General features: G+C 44.6%; 1 protein-coding gene across 1 annotated transcript in view; it reads right to left on the reverse strand.

Moving 5' to 3' along the window:
* Positions 1 to 15,157, reverse strand: part of LOC123743794 (transmembrane protein 178B) — a 206,981-nt gene that overhangs the window by 86,963 nt on the left and 104,861 nt on the right. Inside the window, exon 3 of the mRNA XM_045722371.1 lies at positions 5,281 to 5,394. Within this exon, the coding sequence (XP_045578327.1) occupies positions 5,281 to 5,394 (114 nt within the window). The remainder of the gene's footprint in view (positions 1 to 5,280; positions 5,395 to 15,157) is intronic.

Raw genomic sequence — 15,157 nt, forward strand, 5'->3', positions numbered from 1 at the left:
GTTAAACCTAGAGGGAAGAGAAGTGGCCTGGTTAAACCCAGAGGGAAGAGAAGTGGCCTGGTTAAACCCAGAGGGAAGAGAAGTGGCCTGGTTAAACCCAGAGGGAAGGGTTAGGTCTGGCTTTAAGAGGGAAGAGAAGTGGCCTGGTTAAACCCAGAGGGAAGGGAAGTGGCCTGGTTAAATCCAGAGAGAAGGGTTAGGTCTGGCTTTAAGAGGGAAGAGAAGTGGCCTGGTTAAACCCAGAGGGAAGGGATGTGGCCTGGTTAAACCCAGAGGGAAGGGAAGTGGCCTGGTTAAACCCAGAGGGAAGGGTTAGGTCTGGCTTTAAGAGGGAAGAGAAGTGGCCTGGTTAAACCCAGAGGGAAGGGTTAGGTCTGGCTTTAAGAGGGAAGAGAAGTGGCCTGGTTAAACCCAGAGGGAAGGGAAGTGGCCTGGTTAAAATGTTCTATTAGAATTCAGTGTCTTAATTTAAATATCGGAAGCTTGGCCCCCTGATTGATTGGGCTTAGAGAGGAGGAGAGGGGGGGAGGTGAGGGGAAGGAGAGGGGGAGAGAGGGGGAGGTGAGGGGAGAGAGGGGGAAGGAGAGGAGAGGGGGCGGTGAGAAGAAGGAGAGGGGGAGAGAGGGGGAGGTGAGAAGAAGGAGAGGGGGAGAGAGGGGGAGGTGAGGGGAAGGAGAGGAGGAGAGAGGGGGAGGTGAGAAGAAGGAGAGGAGGAGAGAGGGGGCGGTGAGAAGAAGGAGAGGGGGAGAGAGGGGGAGGGGAGAAGAAGGAGAGGAGGAGAGAGGGGGCGGTGAGAAGGAGAGGGGGAGAGAGGGGGAGGTGAGAAGAAGGAGAGGAGGAGAGAGGGGGAGGTGAGAAGAAGGAGAGGGGGAGAGAGGGGGAGGTGAGAAGAAGGAGAGGAGGAGAGAGGGGGCGGTGAGAGGAAGGAGAGGGGGAGAGAGGGGGAGGTGAGAAGAAGGAGAGGAGGAGAGGGGGCGGTGAGAAGAAGGAGAGGGGGAGAGAGGGGGAGGTGAGAAGAAGGAGAGGGGGGAGAGAGGGGGAGGTGAGAAGAAGGAGAGGGGGAGAGAGGGGAGGGGAGAGAAGAGAGGGGGAGGTGAGGGGAAATGAGAGGAGAGAGGAGAGGGGAGGTGAGAGGGAAGGTGTGGGGGTGAGAGGGGGAGGGGAGGGGAAAGGAGAGGAGAGGGGGAGGGGAGGGGAAAGGAGAGGAGAGAGGAGAGGAGAGGGGGAGGTGAGAGGGAAGGAGTGGGGGTGAGAGGGGGAGGGGAGGGGAAAGGAGAGGAGAGGGGGAGGGGAGGGGAAAGGAGAGGAGAGAGGAGACTCTCTAAGAGCAAGAAGTCGATTTGTTTATTTTCCCTTTTGCCATTTTTATTTTTCTGTTTTACACGCTTGGCTGGGCATCCATCCATCAAATTATGTGTGTGTGTGTGTGTGTGTGTGTGTGTGCGTGCGTGCGTGCGTGCGTGCGTGCGTGTGTGTGTGTGTGTGTGTGTGCGTGCGTGCGTGCATGCATGTTTGTGTGCCCAGTAATAAGGACATTAACCACCTCAGATTGGGGTAAGGCTAAATAGAGGGTGAGACGGTGACCGTCAGGGCAGAAGTGGGTGTGTTTTGTAAGATACAGTATTTAAGACCGTCAGGGCAGAAGTGGGTGTGTTTTGTAAGATACAGTATTTAAGACCGTCAGGGCAGAAGTGGGTGTGTTTTGTAAGATACAGTATTTAAGACCGTCAGGGCAGAAGTGGGTGTGTTTCGTAAGATACAGTATTTAAGACCGTCAGGGCAGAAGTGGGTGTGTTTTGTAAGATACAGTATTTAAGACCGTCAGGGCAGAAGTGGGTGTGTTTTGTAAGATACAGTATTTAAGACCGTCAGGGCAGAAGTGGGTGTGTTTTGTAAGATACAGTATTTAAGACCGTCAGGGCAGAAGTGGGTGTGTTTTGTAAGTTACAGTATTTAAGACCGTCAGGGCAGAAGTGGGTGTGTTTTGTAAGATACAGTATTTAAGACCGTCAGGGCAGAAGTGGATGTGTTTTGTAAGTTACAGTATTTAAGACCGTCAGGGCAGAAGTGGGTGTGTTTTGTAAGATACAGTATTTAAGACCGTCAGGGCAGAAGTGGGTGTGTTTTGTAAGATACAGTATTTAAGACCGTCAGGGCAGAAGTGGTGGGGTTTTGTAAGTTACAGTATTTAAGACCGTCAGGGCAGAAGTGGGTGTGTTTTGTAAGATACAGTATTTAAGACCGTCAGGGCAGAAGTGGGTGTGTTTTGTAAGATACAGTATTTAAGACCGTCAGGGCAGAAGTGGATGTGGGACGTTTGGCATTCAGGCCAAAGAGTTCAATCTTAGTTTCATCAGACCAGAGAATCTTGTTTCTCATGGTCAGAGTCCTTTAGGTGCCTTTTGACAAACTCCAAGAGGGCTGTCATGTGCCTTTTACTGAGGAGTGTCTTCCGTCTGGCCACTTTACATTAGAGGCCTGATTGGTGGAGTGCTGCAGAGATGGTTGTCCTTCTGGAAGGTTCTTCCATCTCCACAGAGGAACTCTGGAGCTCTGTCAGAGTGACCATCGGGTTCTCAGTCACCTCCTTGACCAAGGCCCTTCTCCCCTGATTAGTCAGTTTGGCTGGGCGGCCAGCTCTAGGAAGAGTCTTGGTGGTTCCAAACTTCTTCCATTTAAGAATGATGGAGGCTACTGTGTTCTTGGGGACCTTCAATGCTGCAGACATGTTTTGGTACCCTTCCCCAGATCTGTGCCTCGACACAATCCTGTCTCGGAGCTCGATGGACAATTCCTTCGACCTCATGGCCTGGTTTTTGCTCTGACATGCACTGTCAACTGTGGGACCTTATATAGACAGGTGTGTGCCTTTCCAAACCATGTCCAATCAATAGAATTTACCACAGGTGGACTCCAATCAAGTTGTAGAAACATCTCAAGGATGATCACTGAAAACAGGATGGACCTGAGCTCAATTTCGAGTCTCATGGCAAAGGTCCTGTATAATTATGAAAATAAGTTATTTCTGTTTTTATTTGTAATAAATGTGCAAACAACTTAAAAACTGTTTTCACTTGGTCATTATGGGGTATTGTGATGTCATTATGGGGTATTGTGATGTCATTATGGGGTATTGTGATGTCATTATAGGGTATTGTGATGTCATTATGGGGTATTGTGATGTCATTATAGGGTATTGTGATGTCATTATGGGGTATTGTGATGTCATCATAGGGTATTGTGATGTCATTATGGGGTATAGTGTGTAAATTGATGAGGAAAAACATTAATTTATTCCATTTTAAAATAAGGCTGTAATGAAACAAAATGTGAAAAAAGTCAAGGGGTCTGATTACCTTCCAAATGCACAGTATGCCTCTTGAAATCAAATGGACATTCAAACAGAGGCCATACACTTCACGTTCATGTGCACAATTCCCGATTGTCGATCCTTACAAGCTTGCTAGGCACTGTGATCAACTTAGAATGATGGTGTAACCCTTGCTATTTTTGGAGCCTTGAGGGGTACAGTCTGTGTTCTTTAGCCCTTGTTATTTTGGAGCCTTGAGGGGTACAATATGTTCTTTAACCCTTGTTATTTTGGAGCCTTGAGGGGTACAGTCTATATTCTTTAACCCTTGTTATTTTGGAGCCTTGAGGGGTACAGTCTATATTCTTTAACCCTTGTTATTTTGGAGCCTTGAGGGGTACAGTCTATATTCTTTAACCCTTGTTATTTTGGAGCCTTGAGGGGTACAATATGTTCTTTAGCCCTTGTTATTTTGGAGCCTTGAGGGATACAGTCTGTGTTCTTTCAAATGACTGCATGCTAACCAAAGCTATCCTCTCATCTGGTCCAATAAAACGGATGACTGTTGTCCTTGACTGGAACCAAACTCCATCTCTTCTATAGTCCACATGGGATTACAATGGTGTGAATAGTTCCTGATGGGATTGGACAGTTCTAGAGCCGTATCTGCTGTATGGAGGGATGTTGTTACGCTCTGGAACCAGGAAGCTCTGGAACCAGGAAGTGTGGAGTATGTGGACACACACCATTCATGGATTTATGGGAATTTAAACCCGGCGCGGAACAGAGACGGAGACTGGCTTCAAAAATGCTTCTAACTGTAGAACCTGAAAACATCTATGTTTTTTCATCTGTAGCTGTCGACTGTGTTTGGTGCGTTTTATGCAGTACTGGGGTGGATTATGTAAAGCTTCTGTCTTACCGAGGGGGAGAGAGGGAGGGGAGATGGGGGAGGAAGACAGAGGTGGTAAAAGAGAGGAAGAGAGGGAGAAGAGAGAGGAAGAGAGGGAGAGGAGAGAAAGAGGGAGAGGGAGAAGAGAGAGAAAGAGAGGGAGAGAGGGAGAGATGAGTGAGACAGAAAGAAGGCAGAAATGAAGGGGTGGAAGAGACAGAGTGAGAATGAAAGAGGGGAGGAAGACAGAGGTGAAGAAAGTGGCCAGAGAAGCGAGCAGCAGCCCTCCGTACATGACCCAAACTGTCATGCCTTCTCCCATCACTGACAATGTGTGTCAGGTGACAGGAAGTTTCTGAACATGACCCAAACTATCATGCCTTCTCCCTCCACTTACAGTGTGTGTCAGGTGACAGGAAGTTTCTGAACATGACCCAAACTGTCATGCCTTCTCCCATCACTGACAATGTGTGTCAGGTGACAGGAAGTTTCTGAACATGACCCAAACTGTCATGCCTTCTCCCTCCACTTACAGTGTGTGTCAAGTGACAGGAAGTTTCTGAACATGGCCCAAACTATCATGCCTTCTCCCTCCAATTACAGTGTGTGTCAGGTGACAGGAAGTCTCTCAACCTCAAAGCTTTCTCCTTCTCTCTTTTTCACCACTAGATAAAGTCTAACAAATCCATTCACCTGGGATATAGAATCCTCGTAATATAATACTCAATGCATAATTACACATACAAAATGTAAGGGAAATATACAGACATCACTGCTGGAAACAGGGGATGTCTGTGTAGAGAATACAGAAACTACACATACAGACATCACTGCTGGAAACAGGGGATGTCTGTGTAGAGAATACAGAAACTACACATACAGACATCACTGCTGGAAACAGGGGATGTCTGTGTAGAGAATACAGAAACTACACATAGACATCACTGCTGGAAACAGGGGATGTCTGTGTAGAGAATACAGAAACTACACATACAGACATCACTGCTGGAAACAGGGGATGTCTGTGTAGAGAATACAGAAACCCTGTTGAAGAAAATAAAGAATGGGAGAGACTTACGCAAAGAGTGCCACTCATCCTGTCGTATGGTCTTTGTGATGTTATACGAGAGGTTCTTGGGTATCGTTGCTGAAGAGTAGTGGTATTTGATATAGGAACATCTGGCAATGGAACCTGGAGGCAGAGAGAGAGAGGGAGGAGAGAGAGAGAGAGAGAGAGAGAGAGAGAGAGAGAGGGGGAGGAGAGAAGGGAGGAGAGAGATGGAGAGAAGGGAGGAGAGAGAGAGAGGGGGAGGAGAGAGAGAGAGAGAGAGAGGGGGAGGAGAGAAGGGAGGAGAGAGATGGAGAGAAGGGAGGAGAGAGAGAGAGGGGAGGAGAGAGAGAGAGAGAGAGGGGGAGGAGAGAAGGGAGGAGAGAGATGGAGAGAAGGGAGGAGAGAGAGAGAGAGAAGTTAGGAGCGAGAGAGAGGGGAGGAGAGAGAGAGTGAGAGAGAAAGAGAGAGAGAGGGGGGGTGAGAGAGAGGGGGAGAAGGGAGGAGGAGAAAAGGGACGAGAGAGAGAGAGAGAGAGAGAGAGAGAGAGAGAGAGAGGGACGATTGAAGGGAGGAGAGAGAGAGAAAGAGAGAGAGAGAGCGGGAAGAGAGCGGGGAGAGAGAGAGGGGGGGGAGAGAGAGAGAGAGAAGTTAGGAGCGAGAGAGAGGGGAGGAGAGAGAGAGTGAGAGAGAAAGAGCGAGAGAGGGGGGGGTGAGAGAGAGGGGGGAGAAGGGAGGAGGAGAAAAGGGACGAGAGAGAGAGAGAGAGAGAGAGAGAGAGAGAGAGAGAGAGGGACGATTGAAGGGAGGAGAGAGAGAGAAAGAGAGAGAGAGAGCGGGAAGAGAGCGGGGAGAGAGAGAGGGGGGGAGAGAGAGAGAGAGAGAAGTTAGGAGCGAGAGAGAGGGGAGGAGAGAGAGAGTGAGAGAGAAAGAGAGAGAGAGGGGGTGAGAGAGAGGGGGGAGAAGGGAGGAGGAGAAAAGGGACGAAGAGAGAGAGAGAGAGAGAGAGAGAGAGAGAGAGAGAGAGAGAGAGAGAGAGAGAGAGAGGGACGATTGAAGGGAGGAGAGAGAGAGAAAGAGAGAGAGAGAGCGGGAAGAGAGCGGGGAGAGAGAGAGGGGGAGAGAGAGAGAGAGAGAAGTTAGGAGCGAGAGAGAGGGGAGGAGAGAGAGAGTGAGAGAGAAAGAGAGAGAGAGGGGGGGTGAGAGAGAGGGGGGAGAAGGGAGGAGGAGAAAAGGGACGAGAGAGAGAGAGAGAGAGAGAGAGAGAGAGAGAGAGGGACGATTGAAGGGAGGAGAGAGAGAGAAAGAGAGAGAGAGAGCGGGAAGAGAGCGGGGAGAGAGAGAGGGGGAGAGAGAGAGAGAGAGAAGTTAGGGAGCGAGAGAGAGGGGAGGAGAGAGAGAGTGAGAGAGAAAGAGAGAGAGAGGGGGGGTGAGAGAGAGGGGGGAGAAGGGAGGAGGAGAAAAGGGACGAGAGAGAGAGAGAGAGAGAGAGAGAGAGAGAGAGAGAGAGAGAGAGAGAGAGAGAGAGAGAGGGACGATTGAAGGGAGGAGAGAGAGAGAAAGAGAGAGAGAGAGCGGGAAGAGAGCCGGGAGAGAGAGAGGGGGGGAGAGAGAGAGAGAGAGAGAGAGAGCGAGAGAGGGACGAGAGAAGGGAGGAGAGAGAGAGAGAAAGGGGGAGAGAAGGGATGAGAGACAGAGAGAGACAGAGAGAGAGAGAGAGAGAGAGAGAGAGAGAGAACCAGTTTAGATGTGTTATAGTGACAACAACACCTTAAAGAACGTCACCTCCTGAATAGGTGTCATTTCAGATCACAATGACTTGATGAACACTTAAAGGTTCTGTATGGTTTAGTTTTGTTAAAGGGTTGACAGATGAAAAGGTTATTTCTGTTAGACAGTCATGCAATAACCAGTCATGGACATCACATTGTTGTATTGAGACAATGGGCTGATGGGCTCTATTATATTAAACACGCTGTGTCTGTTCAATTGATGGAAAAAGTCCAGTTCATTTCCTTTAGATTTTAGTAGCGTGACATCCCAGCAGTCTGAGGAATCATTTTATTCAGTTCATTTCCTTTAGATTTTAGTAGCGTGACATCCCAGCAGTCTGAGGAATCATTTGATTCAGTTCATTTCCTTTAGATTTTCGTAGCGTGACATCCCAGCAGTCTGAGGAATCATTTTATTCAGTTCATTTCCTTTAGATTTTTGTAGCGTGACATCCCAGCAGTCTGAGGAATCATTTTATTCAGTTCATTAATAAAATGTTTATAAATCCTTCAGTGATAGGAGCGACGCTGCATTAAAAATGAGTTTTAACAATGTGACATTCCTATTCATCTATAAACGTGTTTGACTGTGTATCAGGTCGGTGGTTCACCTCAACAATTCCATTACAATGTCAGACACGTTAAGGTCACCTCATCTGACCCTGACTAGACTCCTCGCCATAGAATTAGGATAGAGGAAAACTAGAATGGCTATAGAAAAACTAGAATGATATAGAAAAACTACGATGGTATAGAAAAACTAGAATGGATATAGAAAAACTAGAATGGATATAGAAAAACTAGAATGGCTATAGAAAAACTAGAATGATATAGAAAAACTAGAATGCTATAGAAAAACTAGAATGGATATAGAAAAACTAGAATGGATATAGAAAAACTAGAATGGATATAGAAAAACTAGAATGGATGTAGAAAAACTAGAATGGATATAGAAAAACTAGAATGGATATAGAAAAACTAGAATGGATATAGAAAAACTAGAATGGATATAGAAAAACTAGAATGATATAGAAAAACTAGAATGGATGTAGAAAAACTAGAATGGATGTAGGAAAACTAGAATGGCTATAGAAAAACTAGAATGGATATAGGAAAACTGGAATGGATATAGAAAAACTAGAATGGATATAGAAAAACTAGAATGGATATAGAAAAACTAGAATGGATATAGAAAAACTAGAATGATGTAGAAAAACTAGAATGGCTATAGAAAAACTAGAATGATATAGAAAAACTAGAATGGATATAGAAAACTAGAATGGATATAGAAAAACTAGAATGGCTATAGAAAAACTAGAATGGATATAGAAAAACTAGAATGGATATAGAAAAACTAGAATGGATATAGAAAAACTAGAATGGATGTAGAAAAACTAGAATGGATATAGAAAAACTAGAATGGATATAGAAAAACTAGAATGATATAGAAAAACTAGAATGATATAGAAAAACTAGAATGGATATAGAAAAACTACAATGGATGTAGATAACTAGAATGGATATAGAAAAACTAGAATGATATAGAAAAACTAGAATGGATATAGAAAAACTAGAATGGATATAGAAAAACTAGAATGGATGTAGAAAAACTAGAATGATATAGAAAAACTAGAATGGATATAGAAAAACTAGAATGGATATAGGAAAACTAGAATGGATATAGAAAAACTAGAATGGATATAGGAAAACTAGAATGGATATAGAAAAACTAGAATGGATATAGAAAAACTAGAATGGATATAGAAAAACTAGAATGGATATAGGAAAACTAGAATGGCTATAGAAAAACTAGAATGGGTATAGAAAAACTAGAATGGATGTAGAAAAACTAGAATGGATATAGAAAAACTAGAATGGCTATAGAAAAACTAGAATGATATAGAAAAACTAGAATGGATATAGAAAAACTAGAATGGATATAGAAAAACTAGAATGGATATAGAAAAACTAGAATGGATATAGAAAAACTAGAATGGATGTAGAAAAACTAGAATGGATATAGGAAAACTGGAATGGCTATAGAAAAACTAGAATGGATATAGAAAAACTAGAATGATATAGAAAAACTAGAATGGATATAGAAAAACTAGAATGGATATAGAAAAACTAGAATGATATAGAAAAACTAGAATGGATATAGGAAAACTAGAATGGCTATAGAAAAACTAGAATGGATATAGGAAAACTGGAATGGCTATAGAAAAACTAGAATGGATATAGAAAAACTAGAATGATATAGAAAACTAGAATGGATATAGAAAACTAGAATGGATATAGAAAAACTAGAATGATATAGAAAAACTAGAATGGATGTAGAAAAACTAGAATGATATAGAAAAACTAGAATGGATATAGAAAAACTAGAATGGATATAGAAAAACTAGAATGATATAGAAAAACTAGAATGGATATAGAAAAACTAGAATGGATGTAGAAAAACTAGAATGATATAGAAAAACTAGAATGGGTATAGAAAAACTAGAATGGATATAGAAAAACTAGAATGGATATAGAAAAACTAGAATGGATAGAATGGATATAGAAAAACTAGAATGGATATAGAAAAACTAGAATGGATATAGAAATGATATAGAAAAACTAGAATGGATATAGAAAAACTAGAATGGATATTAACCCTCTCATGATGGTCCAAAGGTCAGTCATGTTGGTCAGGGAGTTGGTCGACTACGGTTTACCAGTGCTGTGATTAAGATATCGTGTAAAACAATGACTGTGAAGACTGTATCTGCACTGTGTGTGTGTGTGTGTGTTAGCTAGCTAGACAGACAGTTTTAGAAGAAGGATTCCATACAGTTTTTATTTTTAATTAACTGCCAATATGACAAAATTCCACTGAAACAATGCAGTCGATCACACAGACCACAGCCATACGCTCAAACCAGTAGAGACAGGACTGGCTCAAACCAGTAGATAACAGGACTGGCTCAAACCAGTAGATAACAGGACTGGCTCAAACCAGTAGAGACAGGACTGGCTCAAACCAGTAGAGACAGGACTGGCTCAAACCAGTAGAGACAGGACTGGCTCAAACCAGTAGAGACAGGACTGGCTCAAACCAGTAGAGACAGGACTGGCTCAAACCAGTAGATAACAGGACTGGCTCAAACCAGTAGAGACAGGACTGGCTCAAACCAGTAGAGACAGGACTGGCTCAAACCAGTAGAGACAGGACTGGCTCAAACCAGTAGATAACAGGACTGGCTCAAACCAGTAGAGACAGGACTGGCTCAAACCAGTAGAGACAGGACTGGCTCAAACCAGTAGATAACAGGACTGGCTCAAACCAGTAGAGACAGGACTGGCTCAAACCAGTAGATAACAGGACTGGCTCAAACCAGTAGAGACAGGACTGGCTCAAACCAGTAGAGACAGGACTGGCTCAAACCAGTAGAGACAGGACTGGCTCAAACCAGTAGAGACAGGACTGGCTCAAACCAGTAGAGACAGGACTTAGACACGGTGTAAATGCAACAAGTACTGATATTGGAGCAGCAGGTAGCCTAGTGGTTAGAGCGTTGGACTAGTGACCCGAAAGGTTGCAAGATTGAATCCCCCGAGCTGACAAGGTAAAAATCTGTCATTCTGCCCCTGAACAAGGCAGTTAACCTACTGTTCCCCGGTAGGCTGTCATTGAAAATAAGAATTTGTTCTTAACTGACATGTAACATATGCAGGCTGTTTCACAACTGGCTGTGATTGGGAGTCCCATAGGGGCGGAGCACAACTGTCCCAGCGTCATCCGGGTTTGGCCGGTGTAGACCGTCATTGTAAATAAGAATTTGTTCTTGCCTAGTTAAATAAAGGTTCAATAAATAAATATAAATATATATATATATATAAAATAATAATACTCACAACTTTACAAAAAAACTAAAACTGAGACGTTTATGTTTACAAATATTTTAGAGGATACTTATACGTATTTAAAAACAGATATAAAACCTGGATAAAATGTATTTATAATTATATTATCATATTTTAGTTTGACTATAATTCCATTACATAATTTCTGATCAAGTGCACCAGGCAGAAACCTCTCCGCTCTTTCCTGGTTGCTAAAATCTCAACAGTTAATACATTTTTTATTTTTTTATTTTTATTTTTTCACCTTTATTTAACCAGGTAGGTAAGTTGAGAACAAGTTCTCATTTACAATTGCGACCTGGTCAAGATAAAGCAAAGCAGTTCGACAACATACAACAACACAGAGTTACACATGGAGTAAAACAACATACAGTCAATAATACAGTAGAAAATAAGTCTATATACAATGTGAGCAAATGAGGTGAGATAAGGGAGGTAAAGGCAATAAATAGGCCATGGTGGCAAAGTAAATACAATATAGCAAGTAAAACACTGGAATGGTAGATTTGTAGTAGAAGAAAGTGCAAAGTAGAAATAGAGATAATGGGGTGCAAAGGAGCAAAATAAATAAATAAATACAGTAGGGGAAGAGGTAGTTGTTTGGGCTACATTATAGATGGGCTATGTACAGGTGCAGTGATCTGTGAGCTGCTCTGACAGCTGGTGCTTAGAGCCAGTGAGCGAGATAAGTGTTTCCAGTTTCAGAGATTTTTGTAGTTCGTTCCAGTCATTGGCAGCAGAGAACTGGAAGGAGAACGGTAAGCATAGAAATAACACGCATAGAACAGATCTACCGCTTCTTAGACTGGCTTTCAATGAGAACGACAGATCTATAACTGACATTTCTACATGAATTTGGTCAGGTTGGTCAGGTTTTTTTGCACTGTATTTTAGAGGCTGTTTATCTCTGTACACTGACCCTCTGATACAGCCACTCACATACGACCTGCTGCTACTCTGTTTATCTCTGTACACACTGACCCTCTGATACAGCCACTCACATACGACCTGCTGCTACTCTGTTTATCTCTGTACACACTGACCCTCTGATACAGCCACTCACATACGACCTGCTGCTACTCTGTTTATCTCTGTACACTGACCCTCTGATACAGCCACTCACATACGACCTGCTGCTACTCTGTTTATCTCTGTACACTGACCCTCTGATACAGCCACTCACATACGACCTGCTGCTACTCTGTTTATCTCTGTACACTGACCCTCTGACACAGCCACTCACATACGACCTGCTGCTACTCTGTTTATCTCTGTACACTGACCCTCTGATACAGCCACTCACATACGACCTGCTGCTACTCTGTTTATCTCTGTACACTGACCCTCTGATACAGCCACTCACATACGACCTGCTGCTACTCTGTTTATCTCTGTACACACTGACCCTCTGACACAGCCACTCACATACGACCTGCTGCTACTCTGTTTATCTCTGTACACTGACCCTCTGATACAGCCACTCACATACGACCTGCTGCTACTCTGTTTATCTCTGTACACTGACCCTCTGATACAGCCACTCACATACGACCTGCTGCTACTCTGTTTATCTCTGTACACTGACCCTCTGACACAGCCACTCACATACGACCTGCTGCTACTCTGTTTATCTCTGTACACACTGACCCTCTGATACAGCCACTCACATACGACCTGCTGCTACTCTGTTTATCTCTGTACACTGACCCTCTGATACAGCCACTCACATACGACCTGCTGCTACTCTGTTTATCTCTGTACACTGACCCTCTGATACAGCCACTCACATACGACCTGCTGCTACTCTGTTTATCTCTGTACACTGACCCTCTGATACAGCCACTCACATACGACCTGCTGCTACTCTGTTTATCTCTGTACACTGACCCTCTGACACAGCCACTCACATACGACCTGCTGCTACTCTGTTTATCTCTGTACACACTGACCCTCTGACACAGCCACTCACATACGACCTGCTGCTACTCTGTTTATCTCTGTACACTGACCCTCTGATACAGCCACTCACATACGACCTGCTGCTACTCTGTTTATCTCTGTACACACTGACCCTCTGATACAGCCACTCACATACGACCTGCTGCTACTCTGTTTATCTCTGTACACTGACCCTCTGATACAGCCACTCACATACGACCTGCTGCTACTCTGTTTATCTCTGTACACTGACCCTCTGATACAGCCACTCACATACGACCTGCTGCTACTCTGTTTATCTCTGTACACACTGACCCTCTGATACAGCCACTCACATACGACCTGCTGCTACTCTGTTTATCTCTGTACACACTGACCCTCTGATACAGCCACTCACATACGACCTGCTGCTACTCTGTTTATCTCTGTACACACTGACCCTCTGATACAGCCACTCACATACGACCTGCTGCTACTCTGTTTATCTCTGTACACTGACCCTCTGGTACAGCCACTCACATACGACCTGCTGCTACTCTGTTTATCTCTGTACACACTGACCCTCTGATACAGCCACTCACATACGACCTGCTGCTACTCTGTTTATCTCTGTACACACTGACCCTCTGACACAGCCACTCACATACGACCTGCTGCTACTCTGTTTATCTCTGTACACACTGACCCTCTGATACAGCCACTCACATACGACCTGCTGCTACTCTGTTTATCTCTGTACACACTGACCCTCTGATACAGCCACTCACATACGACCTGCTGCTACTCTGTTTATCTCTGTACACTGACCCTCTGATACAGCCACTCACATACGACCTGCTGCTACTCTGTTTATCTCTGTACACTGACCCTCTGATACAGCCACTCACATACGACCTGCTGCTACTCTGTTTATCTCTGTACACTGACCCTCTGATACAGCCACTCACATACGACCTGCTGCTACTCTGTTTATCTCTGTACACTGACCCTCTGATACAGCCACTCACATACGACCTGCTGCTACTCTGTTTATCTCTGTACACTGACCCTCTGATACAGCCACTCACATACGACCTGCTGCTACTCTGTTTATCTCTGTACACACTGACCCTCTGATACAGCCACTCACATGCGACCTGCTGCTACTCTGTTTATCTCTGTACACACTGACCCTCTGATACAGCCACTCACATACGACCTGCTGCTACTCTGTTTATCTCTGTACACACTGACCCTCTGATACAGCCACTCACATACGACCTGCTGCTACTCTGTTTATCTCTGTACACACTGACCCTCTGATACAGCCACTCACATACGACCTGCTGCTACTCTGTTTATCTCTGTACACTGACCCTCTGACACAGCCACTCACATACGACCTGCTGCTACTCTGTTTATCTCTGTACACACTGACCCTCTGATACAGCCACTCACATACGACCTGCTGCTACTCTGTTTATCTCTGTACACTGACCCTCTGATACAGCCACTCACATACGACCTGCTGCTACTCTGTTTATCTCTGTACACACTGACCCTCTGATACAGCCACTCACATACGACCTGCTGCTACTCTGTTTATCTCTGTACACTGACCCTCTGATACAGCCACTCACATACGACCTGCTGCTACTCTGTTTATCTCTGTACACTGACCCTCTGATACAGCCACTCACATACGACCTGCTGCTACTCTGTTTATCTCTGTACACACTGACCCTCTGATACAGCCACTCACATACGACCTGCTGCTACTCTGTTTATCTCTGTACACTGACCCTCTGATACAGCCACTCACATACGACCTGCTGCTACTCTGTTTATCTCTGTACACACTGACCCTCTGATACAGCCACTCACATACGACCTGCTGCTACTCTGTTTATCTCTGTACACACTGACCCTCTGATACAGCCACTCACATACGACCTGCTGCTACTCTGTTTATCTCTGTACACACTGACCCTCTGATACAGCCACTCACATACGACCTGCTGCTACTCTGTTTATCTCTGTACACACTGACCCTCTGATACAGCCACTCACATACGACCTGCTGCTACTCTGTTTATCTCTGTACACTGACCCTCTGATACAGCCACTCACATACGACCTGCTGCTACTCTGTTTATCTCTGTACACTGACCCTCTGATACAGCCACTCACATACGACCTGCTGCTACTCTGTTTATCTCTGTACACACTGACCCTCTGATACAGCCACTCACATACGACCTGCTGCTACTCTGTTTATCTCTGTACACACTGACCCTCTGATACAGCCACTC

Source organism: Salmo salar, chromosome ssa07 (genome assembly GCF_905237065.1).
Source record: "Salmo salar chromosome ssa07, Ssal_v3.1, whole genome shotgun sequence".
NCBI lineage: Eukaryota > Metazoa > Chordata > Actinopteri > Salmoniformes > Salmonidae > Salmo > Salmo salar.